This window comes from Cetorhinus maximus, chromosome 24 (genome assembly GCF_964194155.1).
Source record: "Cetorhinus maximus chromosome 24, sCetMax3.hap1.1, whole genome shotgun sequence".
Taxonomy (NCBI): Eukaryota; Metazoa; Chordata; class Chondrichthyes; order Lamniformes; family Cetorhinidae; genus Cetorhinus; species Cetorhinus maximus.
Window position 1 is genome coordinate 49,896,557 of NC_135902.1, and position 14,881 is coordinate 49,911,437.

Sequence of the window (14,881 nt, forward strand, 5' to 3'; positions counted from 1 at the left end):
ATGTCTTGGTGCTCCCTGGCCATCCACAGTGGAGGTGGAGGCAGCCTGTTGACTGCAACGCCCTGTCTGTGATGACCTTAGTGGGCATCCTCTAGAGGGCCAAGACCTGGAGGGCCCCGGCCAGTTTTCGGGATCCTGCTGTGTGGCACTGGCATCCTCCTTGGCCTGTGGAGCTTGAGCTGCTGAGGTTACAGGAAGGGGGGATTTAGATGGGCCAGACACTCCCAAAGTCACCTGGATGGAAGGCCTTGGGGGGTACACCTGCTGATTCTCTTCCCTATGGGTTCCCAAGGATCTTGGCTGACTCCCTGAGGAGAAGGGGTAGCTGGAGTGAGATCTAGGCTAGCTATGGCATCAGAGATGGAGTAGAGCCCACGCAGCAGTGCAGGAGTGACGTCCTGGACCATGATCTCCATGGCGACTGCATTCCTACCAGTGTTGAGCTCGGTGCATTGGCATGCCAGCACTATCACCTCAGCCTGAAGGCGGACGGACTCCTCCATCGTGCCTTGCAATCTGAGGAGTGCAGCAGACATCCCTTCCTGATGTTCCCGAGCTTGCCTTTGTAGTTCCAGCAACTGTGGCATGACTGAGTCCAGAGGCTCGTCATCTGACTTGGACTCAGCAAATTTCTGGCCTCTAGCAGTTCTCTGAGTGCCGGACACCTGGGAAGCCCCTGCCGCCACCTGCTGTGGATCACTAGATTGTGATTGCGAGGTCACTGTAAAGCTATGTCCCACCGAGGTGTGGCTCTGCGCTGGTGGAGGGTATGAGTGGGTGCTGTTACAGGACTTCAAGGAGGGTCATTCAGATTCCTCTTCAGATGTTTCTTTGGGGCTTGATTGGAGGCCCTAGGTTGTGGACTGTCGGCTGTTTCCCAGATGTAACTGCAGAAGCAAGGGGTGATAATTAGTCCATGGCAGTGGCCAGTGAAACACGAGACATCAGTCACAGCATAGTTGCCTGATGGATGTTTCATTGATGGGTCCTCACTTGGTACAGCACCACCGACCTCACCATCAGCACAGGAATGGTCCAGATCATCACCGGCCAGTTATATTTTCAAAGTCCATGAGGACTTTTATTTCAGGGATTCCTCCATTGGTCTGTGACCTCTCCCTCTTGCTGTGTCAGCTTGTCCTGCATGAATAGAGATGGGGAGTGTGTAAGCAGGACACCTGCCAGGCCAGATGATAAGTATGCCCGGCATGTGTGGGTGGTGAGTGGTCCCATGGACAGGGTGAGGGCAATGAAGGTATGTGTGAGAGAGAGTAAATGGTGATGTCCCTTGACCCGGCAGTGAGTGAGATCCCTGTGGATGCGTGATGGGTTTGTGAACGGGTGAGTTGAGGGTGATGAGAAGAGTGACTTACTCTGGCGGAACGGAGGTCATTCATCCTCTTGCAGTACTGGGTGGCTGTCCTCTTTTGAAGGGCGTTGGCACTGACCATGGCTGCCACTGCCTTCCAAGCCTGCTTTGGCATGCCGCTGCCCATCCTACGACCAGAGCGGGGATAGAGGACATCGTGGCGGGCATCCACTGCATCCAAAAGGTTTTCCAGTGATGCGTCATTAAACCTGGGGGCTGCAGTCTTTTTGCCTTTCTTGGACATCTTCCCTGCAGTAGTCCTGGGCTGGAAGCGCTGAGGTGTGAATGCGAGGATAGACTTTAAATGTGGCGCCCGGTGCGATGAAGCGGCAAGTTGATGGCGTGGCGGGCTAATGACAGCCCGCCCACCGTGTAAACGGTGTGTTTCCCGGGAATGCATAATTAATGCTGTGGGTTTGGGACCGATACGGCGTGAAAAGCCGCCATTGCGGCTGGCGGGTAAACACTTTACCCACCCACTACTGCACTTAGTACAAATCTGGGACAATTCTGCCCTATGTGTCTGGTCCTCACCCAGTTGTTTATTCTCCTTGTTTGTGCGCCTGACCTCTCTCGGGTATTCACTCCCTCTGCCAGCTTTTTAATTTTATTTTTAACCATCTATTTGCTTTATGGCTACTTTGTTCCTTTCTCAGCTACTTGCCCCATGCACTTAACATTAACACACTCTCATAAAAACATAAGAAATAGGACAGGAGTAGACCACACAGCCCATCGAGCATGCTCCACCATTCAATATAACTATGGGTGATCTGGGGCTTCAGCTGCATTTCCTCACTTGCTCCCCATATCCTCATATCCCTTAACTCCTGAGAAACCAAAAATCTGTCTATCCCAGGCTTAAATGTATTCAACAATGCAGCATTCACAACAATCTGGGGTAGAGCATTCCAAAGATTCACAACCCTTTAAGTGAAGCAATTTTTCCTCATCTCAGTCCAAAATGATCGGCCCCTTATCCTGAGGCTGTGCCCCCGTGTTTTAGATTCTCCAACCAATGGAAACAATCTCTCAGCGTCCACCCTATCAAGCCCCTTCAGAATTCTATAAGTTGCAATGAGATCGCCTCTCGTTCTTCTAAACTCCAGAGAATATAAATCCTATAAAACTTACTCAGCCTCTCGTCATAGGACAAGCCCCTCATCCCAGGGACCAATTTAGTAAACCTTTGCTGTACTGTCTCAATGCAAATATATCCTTTCTTAAATGTGGAGACAAAACTGCACACAGTACTCCAGATGCGGTCTCATCAAAACCCTGTACAACTGTAGCAAGACTTCTTTATTCTTGTACTCAAATCCCATTGCAATAAATACCAACATGACATTTGCCTTCCTAATTGCTTGCTGCACCTGCATGCTAACTTTCTGCGTTTCTTGTACGAACACACCCAAGTCTCTTTGAACACCAACACTTAGAAGTCTCTCATCTTTTAAAAAAATATTCTTTTCTTCCGGCCAAAGTGAATAACTTCACACGCTTCCCTATATCGTGCTCCTTCTGCCATCTTGTTGTCCACTCACCTAACCTGTCTATATCTCTTTGCAGCCTCTGTGTCCTCTCCACAGCTTACCTTTCCACCTAGTTTGGTATCATCAGCAAACATAGATACATTACTCTCAGTCTCTTCATCTAAGTCATTAATATGGTTTGTAAATAGCCGAGGCCCCAGCACTGCTCCATGCAGCACTCCACTATTCTCTGCCTTCCAATTTGAAAAAACCTCATTTATGCTCACTGTCTGTTTTTGATCTGTTAACCAATCCTCTATCCATGCTAATATATTACCCCCAATTCCATGAGCTCTTATTTTGCCTATTAACCTTTTGTGCGGCACCTTATCGAATGCCTTTCAGAAGTCCAGGTATACTACATCAACTGGCTCCTTTTTATCTACCCTACTAGTTACATCCCCAAAAAGCTCTTAATAAATTTGTCAAACAGGATTTCCTTTTAGTAAAACCATGTTAACTTGTTCTAATCATACTTTGCTTTTCTATGTGCATTGTTAAGACTTCCTTAATAATGGATTCCAACATTTTGCCAAAACTGATGTTTGGCTAGCTAGCCTGTAGTTCACTGTTTTCTCTCTCACTCCTTTCTTGAAAACAGGTGTAACATTTGCAAACTTCCAATCTAGTGGAACCATTCCTGAATCCAAGTAATTTTGGAAAATCATAGCTGGCACATCTATGATCTCTGCAGCTATCTCTTTTAGAACTCTAGGGTGTAGGCCATCAGGTCCTGGAGATTTGTCGGATTTTAGTCCCATAAGTTTCTCCATTACTTTATCTCTGCTGATATTAATTTCCCTAATTTCCTCACTGTTTTTAGCCCCTAGGTTATCTTATATTTCTGGTTTGGAACTTGTGTCTTCTACTGTGAAGACAGACCCAAAATATTTGTTCAATGCCTCTGCCATTTCCTCGTTCATCATGATGTCACAAAACTATCATATCTTTCGTAATAGTATTGTGAGATATTGTTAGATAGGCTTATGAGTGCTTCTGTGGGTGGCTGTTTAATTAAATTAAATAGACTGCAAGGTTGAAATTATATAAAAAATGAGGTGAAAGAAAGATATTTGAAATGCTTATAAGTGAGCAAGAGTAAAAGAGTCAGTAGATAAGGTGTGAATGAAATTTGTATTTTTAGGTAAGTGGGGAATTGTTTGATTTTCAAAGAGATGGTAGGATGTTTACAACTAACAAGATAAATATGGCAAGGTTATTACATTTATTCTTCCCAGAAGTGCTGACCATAAAGATGACATGAAAGATTTTTATATTATGGGAAAAGTAAATTTCCAAAAACATGTAGAACAATTGGGTTTTACACATTAAAGAGAGAGAAACATATATAAAGAAGGATGGAAAGCTATGTGGGGTGGCCATGTAAAACCTTGAAAGATACAATGTGTGACACAGACTTGGAAGAAGCCTTAGCCACTCCGAAGGAGAAGTGCTGCTCCAGTAACTAAAGTTGTGTTAAAAGCCTTTGGAAATCCACTGTCAAATGGGTGTGTTTGGTAACCCTGCTGAATTGACTATTTACATTTAAAATCTATTTTGGACTGTTGCCTTAAAGGGGGTGTGTAGTTGTGAGTCGGATTAATTAGGAATTTTGGGATTTGTTATAGTATCAAGTAACTGTAATCTTATGTGTGTTTGAATTATTTTCTTTTGCTAATAAATATTTTAATTTTTAAAATCACTGAAGGTGTTAGTGGATTCATTACATCTGAATTCAGTGCGCAAATCTTCTCATAATAAATACAAATTGCAAAACCATTGTGATAGTGTGGCCAAGTTTCCCTTGTGGATTTGGTCCGCCTGGCACATATCCCCTGCCACATCATAACAATGGTAATTTCTCCTGGCTCTACTTCTAAGGGACCAACATTTACTTTAGTTACTCTCTTCCTATTCATATACTTATAAAAGTTATTACAATCTGTTTTTATATTTCTGGCTAGTTTACTCTCATATTCAACTTTTTCCCTTCTTATCAACTTTTTAGTGGCCCTTTGCTGGTTTTTAAAACACTCCCAATCCTCAGACTTGCTAACTGTTTTTTGCAACATTGTAAGCCTCTCCTTTTAATCTAATACTATCCTTAACTTCCTGACTGAGCCACGGATGGGTCCTTCTTGCTGAGTTTGAGTTCTTCAATAGAATGTCTTTTTTGTTGAACACTTTGCATTGTTTCTTTCAATGTTTCCTACTGTTCATTTACCTCCATACCTTTTAGTTTATTTACCCAATTAGCCTTAGCCAGTTCTCTCCTCATACCTATGTAATTGGCTTTGCATAAGTTTAAGATTTTTGTTTGCGATTGGAATATAACACTTTCAAACTTAACATAGAACTGAATGGTGTTATGGTCACTATTTCCCAGTGGATCTTTTACTATGACATTAGTAATTAGCTCTGCTTCATTACATAATACTAAATCTAAGATAACTTAATCCATAGTTAGTTCCTCTACGTACTGCTCCAAGAAACTATCATGAAAACATTCTACAAACTCATCTTCTAGACCATTCTTGACAATTTGATTGTTCCAGTCTAAATGAAGATTAAAGTCCCCCACAATTATTACATTTCCTTTGTTATAGGCTTCAATATGTTCTTGTTAATGCTCTGCCCAATGGTATAACTACTGTTACTGGGCCTATAAACTACTCCCACCAGTTTTTCTGACTCTTACCATTCCTAATTTCCACCCATATTGATTCTCCTCAAAGATCTTCAGAGGCCAGATCTTTTCTCACTAATGTCCTTATGTTCATCCTTTACTATTAGGGCTACCCCACCTGCTTTGCCATTCTGTCTGTCTTTCCAAAATATCGTGCACCGTGAAATATTTATTTCCCAACCTTGATCACCTTGTAACCATGTTTCTGTAATGACAATTAGATCTAAACCATTTACCTCTATTCACATTACCACTAATTCATCTACCTTATTGCAGGTGTTTTGTGCATCCAGATAAAGAACCTTTAATTTTAATTTTTACTTCTATTCCCTGGAAAGACCTTAGTTGCTAAGGTAAATTTTTTGTTAAACTCCTTCCTGCCCCACTCGACTTGCTCTTACCCACATCACTATATTCCGATACCTTGACCTTTCTCTTTGGATTTCTAGGTCTCCCTTCACCCGAACCCTCACCTGCATCTTTCCCCCAAATTCTCAATTGCTCTCCAGGCAACATTTGGGAAACAATTTCTCTCTCCACAGATGTTGCCAGAACTGTTGAGAATTCCCAGCACTTGCTGTTTTATTTCAGATTTCCAACATCCGTAGTATTTTACTTTTACTTTATTAAGGAAGATGGAATTTACTTGTATTCCTCAGGTAGAAATGTGTAACACAGGTATTTAAAATTGATTTCTGGTAATGTCATTTCAATAGCCTCACTCTTCAAGTAAAAATCTTCTGCTGCATTGCATAGTAAAAATGTTAAGTAATTGTGTTAGGTCTTACCTGTGATGGTGTATGGATAATAATTCCAGGCCTTTTCAGTGACGTAAAAGATCCTTGGAACCACTGCCCTAGCCCAGCTAGGAAGTTTGCTGTAAATAAAGCAAGAATAGTTAGCAAAACATGAATGTCATTTACTTCAAAGACTCCAAAATAAAAAAAATCCAACTAACAAGCGTTGAGAAACATATAAAGAGAATAAATTAATGGAATTATTGCAGGTGCAACCTGCATCCCTCTCTTCATGATCTATTGTTATCTGTACACATTTCCTCCTATGGTATGAACCACTTAGACACTGACCTTGCAGTTCACACTGACCTTGCAGTTCACAGTGAAAGCATTACTGATGTTTAGATTCATCATTGTTCATTTTAATGCCCTCACTGAGGATGCACAATGGGTCAAATTTTAGAATCTTACAGCACACAAGGAGGCCGTTGTTCTTTAGGTGGCTATATGAAAGATATTTGTTTAATCCTATTCCGCTATTCTTTCCCAATAGAGCTGTAAATTTTCCTTTAAATCTGAATAACTTCCTTGAGTTAATAAAACTTCTAACTGTTCAAATTTATAATCTGCCACTGTAATTTTATTAATGTACCTCTGCTTTAAATTATCAAGGGGAAATGCATTGTATGCAGAGTTGTCACCTAATCAACTGTAACTGTTTCAGTATAGCAATTCGCCTTGCTGCAGCTTATGGTGCACAGGCACTAAAGAAAAGTGTAGTAACAGGAATAGATAAAAATCAATTCATTTAGGAGACAGAGATCCTGACTCCTAATTAATAAATGTGTTCAACTGGAAGATTGCTTTCAATCTTCTTCTATAATGTATAGCCTTAGAGGGAATAAAGGAACTTAGATTAGTTTCAAGACTCCCACTCTCTGCCGAGTTAGCCAACCTCTGCAGCGAGAATGCAATGACTATCTGTCTTCAGCATCCCAGATTAGGGATAAACAGGGTCAGGTTCAATTAACTGAACTTATAAAAAGAGAAATAAAAACACAATGATAAAGAACAAGAAGGGATTGAAAGGGTAATAGTCTAAAATCACTGCAATAGTCTTCCATTTCTTTGCTCTCCAAAATGTCTTTGGTTTCATGCATTAGAAGTCTCCAGGTTTATGGATTGGTCAAAATTGAGCCAAAGGAAAATATTCACTATTTACAGAGCAGAGGTTGTGAACTTCCCTCTTAATTTTTTAGCATAATAATAAATATTATTGACTAATTATAGTGATAGAAATGTGTCAGTTACAGAATTATTAGTCAATGTAGATTGAGGCAGCACTATGGGAACTATCCCAACCTTCTATGCACCCTGGTACTGAGCTCTTCGGAACTGTCCTATTCCTGGCTGAGTTGGCATGTAGAGAATGTTTCTCACTTAGTTTGTACATCAAGCCACTCACTATGCAGACTTATGTCTGTTTACTGGGTAGGTTGCTACCTGTTCTTCAATAACCAAAATGAAGAAAGCTGAAGGAAAGGACACTCGAGGACCAGGACCTGGGGTTAAGGTCATTTTTAACCAGTCAGTGCTTTGCAGATTCAGACAATCTATGTCAAGGCATTGGAGAAATATCATCAATGCTGTCTCAGCAAAATCCTTTAAATTTGTTGGCAGGGTAGGCAGTCTAATGTTAGGATCCTCTCCCAAACCAACATTCTCAACATCTGAGGCGTTAATCACCTAAAACCAACTTCATTGGGTGGGTCACCTTGTTTGCATGCCTGATACCAGGCACTCGAAACAACTGCCTTACTCTGAACTTTGTTGCAGCAAGAGACTCCCAGGAAGGCACAAGAAATGCTCCAGGGATGTTCTCAAAGCATCCCTGAAGAAATCCAACATCCACACCAATTCATGGAAATCCCTGGCCGCTGATCATCCAAAATAATGAAGGGCATTTGGGAAGGCACTGAGCACCTCAAGAAACTTAGATGACAGCATATGGAGGCCAAATCCAGGCAGTAGATGGACCTCACAGCCTCATGTAACTCACTGACCCACCCCTTCAAACACCACCTGCCCCACATGTAGTACAATCTGTAGATTGCACATCAGACTCATTGGCCATACTAAAATGCATAAAACCTTACTGGAAGCAACTAATTCTCAATCCTGAAGGGCTGCTTAAGAATAAGCACCAATAGTATTGCTTGCTCTAGTGAATGGTCGTAAGTCTGCGTCATGCTGCTAGAAGCTACACAAGTTATTTTCTCCCCCCACAAGTATCTGCAGCACTCTCCAATCTGCCTGAATTAGTAACTCATACAATTTTGGAGGAGGGGAAGAGGTCAAGATAGATTTTACAGTGATCCTAAAGATAACCTTGTGGTAAAGGGAAGAGAAGCCATTACAGATGTGTTCATTGCATTTATATAGGAAATGGAATCATGCAAGAGCTGCCATATGGAGATGGATCATGGAGGCAATGTGTTACAGAAGAACAGCAGAGTCAACTGAATGCATGCTGTGAAAAGGTTGAGAAAAATGCAAAGGTATAGTGTACCATGGTTCAAGACACTGAGGATGTTATTCATGACCTGCTGAAGCCATTTAGGTGCAGTGAGAAGTATAAAAGTTGGATCAGAGGGATTTAACTGGAAAATTTCATTAGAGATGGATACAGAGTTGGAAGGTAGTGACATACTTCAGCACCTTAGAGAGGAAAAGATTTGAGATGAGGCAGTAGTTGGAGAATGAGTAAATCAAGGCTGGTGTTTTTGAGAAGAGGGCGATCAGCAGTTTTGAGAGGCAATGCCCAAGGAATCACTTATTATGTCAGTTAGCATGTTGGCCAAGAAGGAGAGTTGAGTGGTTATCAGTTGAATAAAGAGGGGATTAAGAAAGCAGGAGCTGGGTCTCATGGAAGAGATGAGCTGTTAAAGGGTTGTGGGATAGGGGGGTGTAGAGATAAGAGATGAACTATAAAAAGGATGGGAGTCCTAGGCTAAAGTATTTGGGAGACTGGGGGAGGTAGGGTGGTCAGCAGAGGAAGGGAAAAAAGTAGCAGAAGCAGCTGCATGGATAGTTTTGATCTTGGATATAAAAGTGTCTATGAACTGCTTGCATTTGGTATTTAAGACAAAGATAGAGAGAGGAGAGAGGGGATTTAAAGAGGCAAGTGGTCATGGGATAAAGCAACCTGCCATTTCCTTTGCTTTCCACAATGATCCTGGAGTACTCGGCAATTCTAGATGAGCTGGGAAAAATTTTGGCAATTTATACCTAGGGTATATTTGAATTTATGCCCTTTTGTCAAAGATGCAGGCCATACCAGGTGAGTGACCGTGATGAGGAACCATGATAAACTTACAGAACATGTGGAAGAAGCAGATGAATAATTATGTAGACCAGCAGAAGTGTTATGCCAGTGAGTGAATCTGTGTAGATCAAATGCTGATATAATACACCCACTGGAGGCAAGTTCTGAGGAAATGGGGGAGGCAAGATGGGTGTTTGATCATGGGGAGGGTGCAGGTAGGGACCCTGGTAGATCCCTGACTCCCTCCAAAGTATGGTGGTGAGAAGACTTGCTGGCACCCTTCTTACCAAATGCCAATTGAAGCCCTTTAGTGGGCCAGCGGTGGACAGGGCACTCACCATGTGGGGAGATCGACAAGCCTGTTGGGTTTGCTTGCGGCCTTCTAGGGGGGTTCCTTGTTCAAAGGCAGTGCCTAATCGAGGGGCCTGGCATTGGGAAGGGGGAACTGCAGAGAGCCACTCCTGCACCCTTTCCTCTGCCTCTGCACCCCCCACCCCCTCCCCCATAGCCCCACCCCCCATTCTGTCCTCATTTACCTTTCTCCAGGGATCTAACGATCAATCCTGGTGAAGGCCCAAATGTATTACCGGCAGCAGCCACCACTCATGTTGACACTGATTGGTCAGCAGCTCTTGGGGGAGGGGTGGGAGAGCGGGATTTCCACCCTACCAGGGAAAAGTGCAACAATTGAATGTCCCTTGTGCAGCTGAGAGCCTGGTGGCAGGAGTCCCACGAAGGGCTCCCAAAGATCGAGTTGGCGGGGTGTCAGCAGTTTTGGTAGTGGATGTCGGGCCCCCCACCACCCTCATTAAATTCTGCCCCAAGCCTTCAATAGCAAGATTGGGAAAATATGAATTTGCATGTCTAATTAGTAAAACCAAAAGTTGATCCAATCTCCAGGATTGCCCACATCCTAAAACCATTCAGTAAAGTTTGTTCACTGACAAAATTTATCATGTATGCTGTACCATTTACACAGTATAAAATAAACACATATTCATAATTTAACCAACGAACAAAACAAATTAAGTTAAAATCGGATGGAGATACTGAGATAAGACTTTTTGTTATTTGCCTCTTTGGAAATGTTTCTTCCCTCCCATGTTAGCTGTCCCTAAATAATCACTGATGCTGAAAACTCCCTCAGCTATGAGGGAGCTATGGGAAGCAACCCATAAGACCATAAGACATAGGAGCAGAAATTAGGCCATTTGGCCCATCGAGTCTGCTCCGCCATTCAATCATGGCAGATAAGTTTCTCAACCCCATTCACCCGCCTTCTCCCTGTAACCTTTGGTCCCCTTACCAATCAAGAACCTATCTATCTCGGTCTTAAATACACTCAATGACCTGGCCTCCACAGCCTTCTGTGGCAATGAATTCCATAGATTCACCACTCTCTGGCTAAAGAAGTTTCTCCTCATCTCCGTTCTAAAAGGTCTTCCCTTTACTCTGAGGCTGTGCCCTCGGGTCCTAGTCTCTCCTACTAATGGAAACATCTTCTCCACATCCACTCTATCCAGGCCTTTCAGTATTCTGTAAGTTTCAATCAGATCCCCTCTCATCCTTCTAAACTCCATCGACTATAGACCCAGAGTTCTCAAACGTTCCTCATATGTTAAGCCTTTCATTCCTGCGATCGTTCTCGTGAACCTCCTCTGGACCCTCTCCAGGGCCAGAACATCCTTCCTGAGATACGGGGCCCAAAATTACTCTCAATATTCTAAATGTGGTCTGACCAGAACCTTATAAAGCCTCAGCAGCACATCACTGCTTTTATATTCTAGTCCTCTCGAAATAAATGCCAACATTGCATTTGCCTTCCTAACTACCGACTCAACCTGCAAGTTAATCTTAAGAGAATCCTGGACTAGGACTCCCAAGTCCCTTTGCACTCCAGATTTCTGAATTCTCTTCCCATTTAGAAAATAGTCTATGCCTCTATTCTTCCTACCAAAGTGCATGACCTCACACTTCCCCACGTTGTATTCCATCTGCCACTTTTTCGCCCATTCTCCTAACCTGTCCAAATCCTTCTGCAGCCTCCCGCCTCCTCAATACTACCTGTCCCTCTACCTATCTTTGTGTCATCTGCAAACTTAGCCAGGATGCCCTCAGTTCCTTCATCTAGATCATTAATGTATAAAGTGAAAAGTTGTGGTCCCAACACGACCCCTGCGGAACTCCACTAGTCACCGGCCGCCATCCTGAGAAGGACCCCCTTATCCTCACTCTCTGCCTCCTGCCAGACAGCCAATCTTCTATCCATGCTAGTACCTTGCCTCCAACACCATGGGCTCTTATCTTACTGAGCAACCTCCTGTGCGGCACCTTGTCAAAGGCCTTCTGGAAGTCCAAGTAGATAACATCCATTGGCTCTCCTTTGTCTAACCTACTCGTTACCTCCTCAAAAAATTCTAACAGGTTTGTCAGGCATGACCTCCCCTTGATGAAACCATTGCTGACTTTGCCCTATTTTATCATGCACTTCCAAGTATTCTGAAATCTCATCCTTAATAATGGACTCTAAAATCTTACCAACGACCGAGGTCAGGCTAATCAGCCTGTAATTTCCCGTCTTTTGCCTCACTCCCTTCTTAAACAGGGGGGGGGTTACATTAGCGATTTTCCAGTCCTCTGGGACCCTCCCTGAAAGATCACCACTAACGCCTCCACTATCTCTTCAGCTATCTCCTTCAGAACTCTGGGGTGTAATCCATCTGGCCCAGGTGATTTATCCACCTTCAGACCTTTCAGTTTTCCTAGCACCTTCTCCTTGGTAATGGCCACCATACTCACCTCTGCCCCCCGACTCTCTTGAACTTTGGGGATGTTACTCGTGTCTTCCACTGTGAAGATTGATGCAAAGTACCTGTTCAGTTCCTCCACCATTTCTTTGTTCCCCACTACTACTTCTCCAGCGTCATTTTCCAGCGGCCCAATGTCCACTTTTGCCTCTCTCTTACCCTTTGTATATCTAAAAAAACTCTTGCAATCTTCTTTTATATTACTGGCTAGTTTACCCTCATATTTAATCTTCTCCCTCCTTATTTCTTTTTTAGTTGTCCTCTGTTGGTCTTTGTAGGCTTCCCAATCCCCTGGTTTCCCACTGCTCTTCGCCGCATTGTATGCTTTCTCTTTAGCTTTTATGCTGTGCCTGACTTCCCTTGTCAGCCATAGTTGCCTCGTCCTCCCTTTAGTATGCTTCTTCTTCCTAGGGATGAATTTTTGCTGTGTCTCCCAAATTACTCCCAGAAACTCCTGCCATTGCTGTTCCACTGTCTTTCCTGCTGGGCTCATCTCCCAGTCAATTCTGGCCAGCTCCTCCCTCATGCCTCTGTAGTTGCCTTTATTCAACTGTAATACCAACCAAAAAAACCCAAGCAAATGGAAATGGATTTACATAAGAACATAAGAAATAGGAACAGGAATAGGCCGTTCGTCCCCTCGAACCTGCTCCGCCATTCAATAAGATCATGGCTGATCTTCCTGCGTTTAGATTTCCACATTGCCATCTACCCTGATAACCTTTCATTCCCTTGCCTAACAAGAATCTACCTCTGCCTTAATAATATTCAATGACCCTGCTATAAGAACATGAGAAATAGGAACATCAGGCAACATTTTTTCTTTTATGAGAAGCAGGTGTCACTGGCAAGGCCAGCATTTGTTGCCCATCCCTTATTGCCCTTGAACTGAGTGGTTTGGTCATCCATTTCAACCACATTGCTGTGGGTCTGGAGTCACATGTAGGCCAGACTGGGTAAGGATGGCAAATCTTCTTTCCTAAAGGATATTAGTGAACCAGATGGGTTTTTACAGCAATCCATGATGTTTTTATGGTCACCATTACTAAGACCAGCTTTTCATTTCAAGATTTATTTATTGAATTTAAATTCCACCAGTTGCCGTGGTGGGATTTGAACCCATATCCCGAGAGAATTCACCTGGGCCTCTGGATTACTAGTCCAGTGACGTTACACTATGCCACTGTCTCCCTTATAAGAACTACACTGCAATATCTTGAGATTGGCTATAGTGGCAAAAAGAGTTATGTTCATAAGAGTCTGTATGTGAGTAGAGAAGCCAGAAATGTCTTTTTGTTACAGCCTGCCTCACTACTTTAAATCCATCAGTGACAATAATGTAACCAGGATGTATAAAATTATCACCCTTGTTGATTTTCAACAACTTCCCTTTTGAAATGTTTACTAATGTGAAACAACCAACGGATAGGTCAGGATAATGGGTCAACAGCCAAACTAATATTTGAGGAACCAAGGAATTATTGGAAAATGTCTCAAAGTTATAGCTTCACTTTTGATCTCTGCAGACAGGCTAGAAGGTTTCATTATGCTGTAGAAAACATTTGGTTGAATTTAACAGTATGTCTGGGAGATGTCTACTGTTACTTCAACATTCTGCTCTATTTTCCAATGAATCCTGAGATCAACCATGTGTTTCAATCAACTTAAAGCCACCATTCCAAAGTGCCATCTATTCGGTCTTTAATTCATAGTCACTACCATGTGGTTTCAAACAATGTTTAGGTAGGTAAATTGTGAAATTTGAGTCTATTGAGTCTATAATTTTAGTCAGGTATAAACCCAAATCTGGACTTTGAAAAGACTTTTGTTGACAAATAGTTGTCGTAAAATAATTAGGATTTTTGAAAGGTGCGAGCTAAATGTGGATTAAGGGTGAAAATATTGGTATTTGGAATAATCACCTTTTGATTTTTGGAACCCAATATCCTTATCAAATGCACCCAGTCAAATACAGGATTGGCTGTTAATATGGCAATCATCTTGTTAAAACCTAAGATAAAAGCAAAATACTGAGGATGCTGGAAATCTAAAACAAAAACAAAAATAACTGGAAAAACTCAGCAGGTCTGACAGCATCTGTGGAGAGGAATACAGTTAATGTTTCAAGTCCGTATGACTCTTCATCAGAACTAAGGAAATATAGAAATGAGGTGAAATATAAGCTGGTTGAGGGGGCTGGGACAGGTAGAGCTAGATAGAGGGCCAGTGATAGGTGGAGACAAAGAAGAGATTGCCAAAGATTTCATAGACAAAAGGACAAAGGGGTGTTGACGGTGGTGATATTATCTAAGGAATGTGCTAATGGTGACATTAAGGGTAGAAAGCAGGACAAGCAAGTGACAGATGGCCCTTATGGGGGTGGGGTGGGGGGGAAGGGATCAAAATGGGCTAAAAGGCGGAGATA

At 42.6% G+C, this 14,881-nt stretch overlaps 1 protein-coding gene across 1 annotated transcript in view; it reads right to left on the reverse strand.

Moving 5' to 3' along the window:
• Nucleotides 1-14,881, reverse strand: part of LOC144667590 (cytoplasmic phosphatidylinositol transfer protein 1-like) — a 283,402-nt gene that overhangs the window by 105,339 nt on the left and 163,182 nt on the right. The window contains exon 3 of the mRNA XM_078529012.1: nt 6,376-6,464. Within this exon, the coding sequence (XP_078385138.1) occupies nt 6,376-6,464 (89 nt within the window). The remainder of the gene's footprint in view (nt 1-6,375; nt 6,465-14,881) is intronic.